This window comes from Echinops telfairi, unplaced genomic scaffold (genome assembly GCF_000313985.2).
Source record: "Echinops telfairi isolate 266 unplaced genomic scaffold, ASM31398v2 ScPeMD7_57;HRSCAF=196, whole genome shotgun sequence".
In the NCBI taxonomy this organism is placed as follows: domain Eukaryota; kingdom Metazoa; phylum Chordata; class Mammalia; order Afrosoricida; family Tenrecidae; genus Echinops; species Echinops telfairi.
The window spans coordinates 374,449-384,912 of NW_022103955.1; the positions used below are offsets into that span (position 1 = coordinate 374,449).

Sequence of the window (10,464 nt, forward strand, 5' to 3'; positions counted from 1 at the left end):
GCAACAAATGTATAGATGTGCTTTACACAATTGATCTATGTATTGTGATGAATTTTATGAGCCCCAATAAATTGATTTTTTTAAATGCCTAAAAAATTATGATAGTTTTATTTTCATTTTCAGAGCCACGTGTACATATTGAAAGAGCCACCTTTGGCTCTCCAACTATAGTTTGCCAATCTCTACTCTAGACTGACATGCATCTTACTGATTGAAGTAGAACTCCTCAACCTAATGGAAAAGATGGAGACCTGGGGTGCTCCCAGGCTTGCCATATTCGTAGGCTTGCACCCATATTCCTAGATGTAGCTATACCATGCGAGACAGACTAAAGCCTGTCCAGAGTTCAGATGAGTGTTGTACATACTGTTCATTCTCTGTTAGGGTCTTGAGATGCAGCAACTTATAACATCTAGCTGAGACTAAGAAAATAGGTTTGGAATTCTGACTGTAATGCTGAGTTAAAGTGACCTTGGCAAGACTTTTCATAAAGCCTTTCTTAGATATACTACCCTCGTTATGAGGCCACTTTCAGCTTGTTGAAACTCTCAATTCTTGTTGACTGTTTGCTGTTGAGTGAGTTCACAATGAGGGAAATCCCATATGGAACCAGCCACAGATTGGGCTTTCTTTTCCTCTTTGTACTTCTTTGCTGTTCTTTTTTAGTTTTTATCTTTCTTTTATCGCACCATCTTTTATAATAGATAAATACTCTGAGTCTATATTTCATATTTTACAGGGCATATTTATTATAATAAATAGAATAAATAAGTACTATAATTTCTGAGACCGGAAAATTTTTTTCTGAAATTGCTTCTGCTCTACAATTAAGAGTTCACTTATTTTGTTATATGCTGGGATTTTATTTTATTAATTGGTTTTACTCGAAATAGAATAGATTTGGAACCTTTTAAAATGGAAAATAAAAAGTAGTGATTGTTAATATAAATGGAGCATATCAGAATCTCTGTGTGGAAGGCCTTTGGAAAACCTTACTCTCCGTGAATTTTTTTTTTAACAATGTAAGTACAAAAAGGAAAGCTTCAATAACTTTAAGGTAGGCTGATAAAAGCACTATAGTTTTATGGATTTTGAAAAGTTGAGGATTGTGATACATGGAAGTTGATTGATATTATTAGGTTTTTGAAACCTAACAACACTTGCCCTTTGAAGATGCAGCAGCACATCTTCAGCCTCTATAGATGTGGATTATATTCAATACTGCTTTTGAATTTTAGAAAGAAAATTGTCCTTAGTTTTCCGATGTCATGTAGCAATTTTAGCTTCTTAAGTACAGAGTTAGGCTAGAATATGAGGGTGGGGTTTTTTTGGTATATGAATCTGTAGAGGTAATAACTAGAATAAGAGTTCCTAGGGGGATAATGGGGAGCTGATATCAAGGAGTATAAGAAGGAAGAAAATTGAAATGTATTGCGGTAGTGATTGTACAACACTACTTGATATGATTGAACAAGAAATGGTATGATGTCTGGATTATGTCCTAATAAAATGGTTTGAAAGAAAAAAAATATTTTAAAGGCATTTTTTTAAAAGGGGAAATGTATTTAGAATGCTTTAAAATAAAATAAAAATAAGGGGGAAAAGTTTGTGCAAAGCAATAAAATGAAAGGATAATGAAGCCTTTCCACAGACATTTTGAAGTTCTCATACAGTTTTCATCACTTCTTATTTCACTACTGTTGTTGTTTGAGGGAGGACACACAGGCCTTCTTCATCTCTCCCCCCACCCCCTCAAATGTACTGAAGGCAAAAGATATTTGTTAGATAACAAAAGGTATTTGTTTGATAATAAGCTTTTATGTTCCAAGACTGGTTGGGTGAGTTTTTAAATCAGTAGAGTAACTTTGATTCCTTTCTCTTCTTTCTAGGCAGCATACTACTGAAAGAATGATTCTGTCCAACCACCTGCTTACCTCTCCTGAACAATTCCTACTTTTTAATGAACCAGTAATTGTAAAATTCCACTAAAAAATAGTAAGAAAAATGCAGATGCACTGTGATTAAACCTAAAAGTTATTACCACTTGCTATTAATAAACTTGCCATTTCAGCCAAATCCCAGCTTCCCCCCAGTAGTCAGGGGACCCAGCATCAACTACTTTAAAATGTGCTTATTTAAACCTTTGAGGTAAAAGAGTAGAATGTGTTAGGCTAAACCCAGAATGTTTAGCGTATAAGGAAGACTTAGGACTAATCAATGACTTCTTCACACCAGTTCATGGGTAAACCTATTGGCAACTAGCTGCAGCTATCACCCCATGAAACTTTTCAGAACTGTGGAACCCTTAGATATGGATGCTGTCCGGCATTCTGTGATGCTCACCTTTCTGACATGATCACCAAAGACAAAATGGGTGCATAAGCAAATGTGCTGAAGAAAGCTGATGGTGCCCAGCTATCAAAAGATATAGTGTCTGAGGTCTTAAAGGCTTGAATATAAACAAGTGGCCATATAGCTGAGAAGCAACAAAGCCCACATGGAAGAAGGACACCAGTCTGTGTGATCCTGAGGTGTCAATGAGATCAGGTGTTAAGCATCTAAGACCCAGAACAAAACCATACCCAAGGTGAATGGGAAAAGGGGAGGGGGGGTGAATTGGAGACCCAGTGCCCATCTGTAGACAATTGGACATCCCCTCACAGAGTGGTCACAGGGAAGAAATGAGCCAGCCAGTGTGTAGTATAGCACCGATGAAATACATTAACTTTCCTCTAGTTCGATGGTGCTTTCTTCCCCCCACTAACCTGACCTCAGTTCTACCTTACAAGTCGGATTAGACCAGAACACGCACACTGCTACAGACACGCGCCTGAAATACAGGGAATCCAGAATAGATAAACCCCTTAGGACCAACAATGAGAGTAGAGGTACCAGGAGAATTAGGGGGAGGAGAGAGAAAGGGGGAATTGATCACAAGGATCAATCTATAACCCCCTCCCAGGGAGAAGAACAACAGAAAAGTGGGTGAGGGGCAACGGAGGACAATGCAAGATATGAAAATAATAATCTATAACTTATCAAGCATTCGTGTGTGGGGGGAGAAATAGGGAGCTGATATCAGGGACTCAAGTGGGATAAGAATGCCTTGAAAATGATGATGGCAGCATATGTGTAAATGTTCTTGACACGCATGAATGTATTGTGATAAGCGATGTAGATGTAAGAGCCCCCAATAAAAATATTTAATAATAAAATAATTAATTAAAAATTTTTTATTAAAAAAAAAGATGGATGCTGATTTTCTCAGCATTGTTTAGAATGAAGAGTAATGCAAAGATTTGAGGCTACATCGTCCCAGCTCCTCTCAAGATATAAGGCACTAGAACCCTGTAGGAGGCCTTTCATCCACTAGGACTTGAGCACCTGACCTCCAAGAATTGCCCTTCTGGTCAGTTGTATTGTCTAAAAGGTGGTCTTCACCCTTTAGTATACATTCTCCATCCTGAGATGTGTGTGTGCTTTGTGGCATTCTGTGTTGGGGTTGTCCACAGCACTTCTGGTAATTAATGTAACTCATAGTATCTTAGAAGATAGTTGCCAATTTCACGCAAATATCATCTATCATTCACATCTTAAAAAACTGTCTTTTAAAAAACACTATAACAAAAGTACTTATAAAAATCTTTATATTCTCTCAGGGTCCTAAAGGTTTAAGTTGACAGATCTTTCAAAGACCAATGTCTGAGTTTTTTATTTTTCTTTAACACAGTGAAAGTAAATGTCACATTTTAAGCTTCTGAAAGAAATTTATTGTACAGAACTTAAAGCAGAGAAACCATTTCCTCTCACAGAAAAGAGGCTTTGGATATTCAGGTCTTTCCGGCTTCAAAGTCACATGATGGGTTTTTTGGGAGAAATTTGGAGAATAACTGACCTGTTGCTGTTGAGTTATAGAACAGAGTAGACCTACTTCATAGGATTTCCAAGGTTGTAATCTATGGAAGGGAGCTCTGGTGGTCTTGTGGGATAAGGATTGGACTGCTAACCACAAGGTCAGTGGTTCAAAACCACTAGCTGCTCTTTGGGAGCAGGATGAGGCTGTCTGCTCGCTCCCATAAGGATGTAGTCTCAGAAGCTCTATATAAGGTTGTTAAGAGTCAGAATTGACTCATTGGTAGTGGATTTGGGTTTGGAATTCTTATGGAAGCCAACTACCACATGTCTCTCCCACAGAGCAACTGATAGGTTCGTATTGCCAATCTTACAGTTAGCAGCCAAATGCCCCACCACAATTTGAGAATAATTGCAAGCCATACCAATTGACCATGCTGATGGGGATAGAGACCATAGCAATAGGACCTGCAAAATGTAGTCAGAATATATCCCAAGCAAGGGAGAAGGCTCCATCATTGTCTGATGTGGCCAAGAACTGAGACACTTAAGCTAAGTGCTAAAAATAATTGAACATGTAGAACCCAGCCTTTTCCTCAGAGAAATAGTGTGCTGTGATTCAGAACTCCTGGCTACAAGGACTGTACTTCCTAACCTCTGCATTTAAAAACCTTCTACCCAAGAGAATATAATTCACTGTATAAAACATATAACCAAATTTATTGGATGATTTATTAATCTATGAAAGCAATTGGAGGTATGTTAAGGCCATTGTTATAATAGTAAGAAGTGTCTAGCTTTAATCTCTAGCCCAGTATAGCAACAGATTGCCTAAACTGTTGCTATAATAATATGAAAAATGAAAAATTAAAATATTGTATTGTAAAATTTCTATGTAAGAATTTAAGTTGTATATTGTAATTTCTAATTCGATACAAATTTGACATGTCTATTATATTCTGCTTTAAAATAAATATAATGTATCTGATTAAATTGGCACATGGTTTATTATTATTTTTGTTGTGCCACTCCCAAAATAAATATTTTTGCTGTTGCCCTGATTCTTTGATCATACATTTTCTTTCAATTAAAGGTCCTTTTTTGCTCTTGTTCTTAATTCATCAGAAGTGATTGTTGTCAACTTTAAGTCATACTTTCTTTAAAGTCTTAGCCAAGTTTTTCTCAACCCTTGATTTCTGGCATTTGTGTTTTCCCTTTTTCTATAAAAAATTATAATAAACAAGCTTTTTCCCATTTCATTCACTAATCTAAAACACGAATTTTGGGATGTACATTCAGATATGGTGGCAAACCCTTACAGAATTTAGGTGCTGGTATATATGAATAGGGTAATTGCAGATCTAAATCAAAACTCCATTTTTAGTTAAGATTTCATTTATACCCTTCTAAAGAAAGCTACTTAGTCTTTTCCTTGACAAAGTATTACTACTGAAGTAACAAAGAAAATAAGAACCAAAATTTCTAACCTAGATAAAGGATTAGTTAGTGCTTATTAAATGTGCTATCTTAATTGCTCCTTGAATCATTAAGCGAATTACCTTGGCTATCTGCCACTTTTCCTTGGTGAAATAAATGTATTTTAGCCTTTGTTGCACTGCTAACTGCAAGGTTGGCAGTTCAAACTTACCAGCTACTCAGAAAAATGAGACTTTTGACAAGAAGTGAGGCTCAGAGTGATTATGTGTTTGATATTTTTCAGCAATTTTGGCAAATGAGAATTATAGGGAAATTGATTGGTTGGTACTATTTAAAATAAACAAAGTGATGAAGGAAAGAGATGATCTCAGGGCACAGAGTCACAACCCAAGCATCACATGAAAGACCTCAAAGTTCCCACTTGTGCCATGAATAAAAGCCTATTTCTTATAAGAAGAAACAGCTGATAATGCCAAAAACCAAACACACCCGGTGTCTTATAAGATTGGCTAAATTACAATACCAACTGAACTGCCAACATGGGATAGTGTCTGTGAGGGTATTAATTGGGAAGAAATGGGACCCTAACGTTTGGGATCAGGACATATGGACAGATAATCAAGAAAATGGGGACATTGGGCCCCTATAGTTGATTGAGCCATGTCAGCCAACAGCACGACCTCTCCCAACTAAAGTGATTATGCCACATTTATATAGTAATCAGTTAGCAGTAAAATTTTATCCCACCCACATTTGAGGAGATTAGTCTGATATGATACTTGGGACTGTCTGGATAATTTCCTGAGGCAGATTCCTTTCAAAATATCTTTTACCAGGAAACACCTTCGCCACCTATTATTGTTTCTAGACCTATAAGTAGCCTTACATTCTGGTGGTCCCAAAGGGGTAGATACAAATGGGACTCAGGAAGAGATGCATTAGGCTCCCAAGAAACTGCTAGAGTTTTCTAATGTGTGCAAACAAACTTAGAAAATACGTTGTCATCGTTGTCAGGTCCCATCAAGTCATTTCTGATGCATAGCAACGCTGTGCACAACAGAACAAAACATTACCAGGTCCTGTGGCATCCTCAGTTCCTACACTGGAGTGGATTGTTCCAATCCATCTCTTTAGCCTTCTCCTCCTTGTCTGCCCTTATACCAAACATGATGTCTTTCTCCAGGGACTGGTCTTCCTGACAATATGTGCAAAGTATGTAAGATGAACACTCGATATACTTGCCTCTAAGGAACTCTCAGACCATACTTATGTGGGTATGGGATAATGGCACAAAGAAAATAAGTCGAATCAGCCTGAATTTTTTATATGAGCCCACTAAGCACAGATTATTCATTCAAATGTTTCAGCTAAAAAGGTTAGGAGAGGATCTAGTATTTTATTTGATTCAATGAAGCATGGACTGTGAGATGGCCTTCGACAAGTGAAGTTGAAAGACCAGACCTACCTTGTTATACTGCAGGAGAAGATCCCCAACAACTTAGGGAAATTGGCATGTTAGAGTGGATTTTTCATGATAGGCCCACATATCCATATGGAGTGCTCCGAGGTCACACCTTTCACCACAATAGTAAGGAACAAATTTATGAAGGGAGCCCCAGTGTCTGAAAACAACTCTCATTGCAATTTTATCTAAGTCAGGTTTCACAGTCAGAAGTGTCCAGATTGAATTGAGACACCTAATGGAGTCACCTTGAATCAGGATGAACTCATTGGTAGTGGGTTTTGATGTTAATGGGCCTAATTGGGCCTTGTACTGGTACGGGCACTTGTAGAAGTAAGAGACCAGGTGGGTGTGATTACTGTAATGGTCAGCAGCAAAAGTAGTACTCAGAATAGCCTGACTTGTATGGACTTACAGTGCTGGCTACATAGGTTGGGTGAAATAGATGGGAAATCTATATATTCACTTGATCTGTACAAGTGGAATAATTCTAGGTCAGGTGACTCGTAGTCACAACGCCTTGAATGTGCATTGGCTGCTCCGAGCAGGAATCTCATCCTTGAAGCTTGGTGGCTCAGGATGTTTTTTTCTCTCTCTCTCTCTCTCTCTCTCTCTCTCTCTCTCTCTCTCTCTCTCCCTCCCTTCCAACTCCCCCAAAGAGGGATTTAAACTGTGAATTTTAAACACAGGAGTTGAACTGAATGCATTTGTATTATGTGCTAAAATCTATTTCAAATAACATCTTGATTCCTAGCCTCTGAAACCATAAATTCAGTTATAAACCGGGAACAGCAATAAATAAACTGCCACCTTTGTTGTCTAGAAAAATTAAATTGTTTCTCTTAAAATATTATATTCTTTAGTGGCCTTCGTATTAGCACAAACATCACACCTTTTAAAACACTTACCTTTCGCAAAACAGCTTATGCCAACATGACATCAAACAGCCCCTTCATATGGTAAGCACAGCGATATATTATTTTGCTGAAGTGTGAAAAATGTACAATTTAAAATCTGTAACAGCAGAACTGTGATGCTGTCTTTCAGGTTCAGAATCTAACCCATTAGGAAAAGGCAGAAGTATAAAAGCTTAAAATTTGCAGTAATAAACCCAGCCTTTTTTTTCTATACAATAAGGCAAGAAATGCAACCTGATGCAAAATGTTTCCAAAAAGATAAAAGCAGGTGAGCACATTGTCAACTGACAAGAACAGTTCAGAGCGTCAACAAGTAAGCTATAGTGCCAAGATGAAACAAAATCTGCTAATGTTAAATCTCATGCTAGAAGTTCTTCCTAGCATAATGTCTCCACATACTGCCAGCACCAAGGAGTGGAGCCAGTATTGTGAGCTGCAAGCGTGGCTGTTTTCTTTTGGGAAATGGAAGGGAGTTAATATGGTCACACATAGGTCATACTGTAGAAACAGGCACTTTGTACTGCTCTAATGCAAGTAATCGATTTATTTTCTTCATTGTAATAATACACATAGAATGGATTGTTAGTTTGGTTCCTCCAAAATTTATACTAGTTTCTGTTAAAGAGAAAAGGAAAAATTATATAAAAGTAAAAGATGTTAAAGCTATTAAGCACAAGAGAAAATAATACATGTTTTTTAAAAAATCTCTATACAAAGCAAAGATTTGTATAGAGCATTAAATCTCAAGAAAAAGGGCACCCCACCAAGCCGTGAGGATGATATTCCTGCTCAGAGCAGACAATGCACTGAGAAGACCATAGGACCAGCCCCACCACGGGACACAACACCCCTCACTGAACCAGCACTATAGGAGACAACACTGGAGACACAGTGCGGAAATTGTGCCCAATCTGACCCCATCACACTGGGGTGAAACATTAAGGGGATTCAACAGAGCAGCAAGGGGAGCAAAGGGATGAAATCCCCGGGGAATACCAAAAATAGACTTTGGAAACAGAGTATGGCACCCCATGAGATTCGACTGGGAAATACTTGTAAAGGCTAATAAACAGACCTTGAACTATTTATAGGCCTTTCCATTTTTGTCAGTCGCTTTTTGTTGTGATTGTTTTGTTGTTGTTATTATTGTTTTGTTGATCTTGACTTCCTTTGTTGTTTTATTTGGCTTTGCTGGGTTTTAGCACTTAACTAAGGTATCCTCATGTCTATCTAGATAAAATAGGTGGAATAAATAATTCAGAAATGAAAAGAACAGGACCAAAGGTTCTGTGGGGGATGCGGGAGAAGGGGATGTGGGAGAAAAGAAGGAGGTGGGACAACCAACCCAAGGACAAGGAAACAACAAGTGAACAAAAGAGAAGGGTGTAGGATGCCTAATGGGGCAATGTAGCAGCGAGGAATTGCAAAACCTGAATGAAGGCCGAAGATGATGGTGGGACAAGAGGAAAGTAAAAGGAAATAGAGGAAGGAACTAGGAAGCAAAGGACATTTATATAGGACTAAATACAAGCATGTACATATGTAAATATATATATAATGAGGGGAATAAAACTATGTCCTTATAGCTACATATTAAGAATTAAGGTTGCAGGTAGACATTGGGCCTTGACTCAAATGCTCCCTCAACACAAGAACAGTTTGTTATAGCAATCAGGCATTCTGTGATACTCACCTACCCGACACGACCGCTGAAGACAAAATGGGTGCATAACTAAATGTGAAGAAAGCCGATGGTGCCCAGCTATCAAAAGATACAGTGTCTGGGATCCTAAAGGCTTGAAGATAAGCAAGCACCCATATAGCTGAGAGGCAACAAAGCCCACATGGAAGAAGCACACCAGCCTGTGTGACCATGAAGTATTGGTGGGATCATGTACCAGGCATCTAAGACCCAGAACAAAATCATGTCCAAGGTGAAGGGGCGGTCAGGGGGAAGTCATGGATTGGAGATCCAATGCCGATTTGTAGACAATTGGACATCCCCTCACAGAGTGGTCACAGGGAAGAAATGAGCCAGTCGGTGCAGTATAGCACCGATGAAACACACAACTTTCCTCTAGTTCTTTGATACTTGCCCCCACAATCATGACCTCAATTCTACCTTACAAATCGGAATAGAGCAGAACCTTCACACTGCTACAGATAAGAGCCCGAAACACAGGGAATCCAGGATAGATAAACTCCTCGAGGCCAACAATGAGAGTAGAGATACCAGGAGGATTAAGGGAAAGTGGGGAAGAGAGATTGGGAATTGATAACAAGGATCAATCTATAACCCCCTCTCAGGGGGACGAACAACAGAAAAGTGGGTAAGGGGTGATGGAGGACAATGTAAGATATGAAAATAATAATCTATAACTTATCAAGGAATCTTGAGGAAGGACAGGTTGGGGGGAAGAAATGGGGAGCTGATATCAGGGGCTCATGTGGGAAAAGAATGCTTTGAAAATGATGATGGCCCCACCAAGCCTTGAGGATGATATCCCCGCTTAGAAGAGTTAATGCACAGAGTGGACCATATGGCTGGCCCCACAATGTCCCTCTCTGACCCATGGACCGACAGGGGACAACACTGAAGACATAGTGTCAGTATTGGCCTGGTCTGACCCCTCCACACCAAGGCAAAGCACTAAGGGTGTGCGGCAGAGCAGCTGAGGGAGCAGAGCAGGGAGGTCCTGAGGGAGTATCAAGGATAGATTCACGGGCAGGGCAAGGCACCCCATCGGACTCAACTGGAGGACACTCCTAGAGGTCAACAAATAGACCTTGAACTAG

General features: G+C 39.0%; 1 protein-coding gene across 2 annotated transcripts in view; it reads left to right on the plus strand.

Moving 5' to 3' along the window:
• Positions 1–2,043, plus strand: part of ALDH3A2 (aldehyde dehydrogenase 3 family member A2) — a 34,289-nt gene extending 32,246 nt beyond the window's left edge. For both annotated transcript variants that reach the window (XM_045290823.1, XM_004702869.2), the window contains one exon: positions 1,890–2,043. Coding sequence is in view for 1 of the 2 variants with exons in the window: in XM_004702869.2 (XP_004702926.1) it covers positions 1,890–1,904 (15 nt within the window). In the remaining variant the exon portion in view is untranslated. The remainder of the gene's footprint in view (positions 1–1,889) is intronic.
• Positions 2,044–10,464: the final 8,421 nt, after the last annotated feature.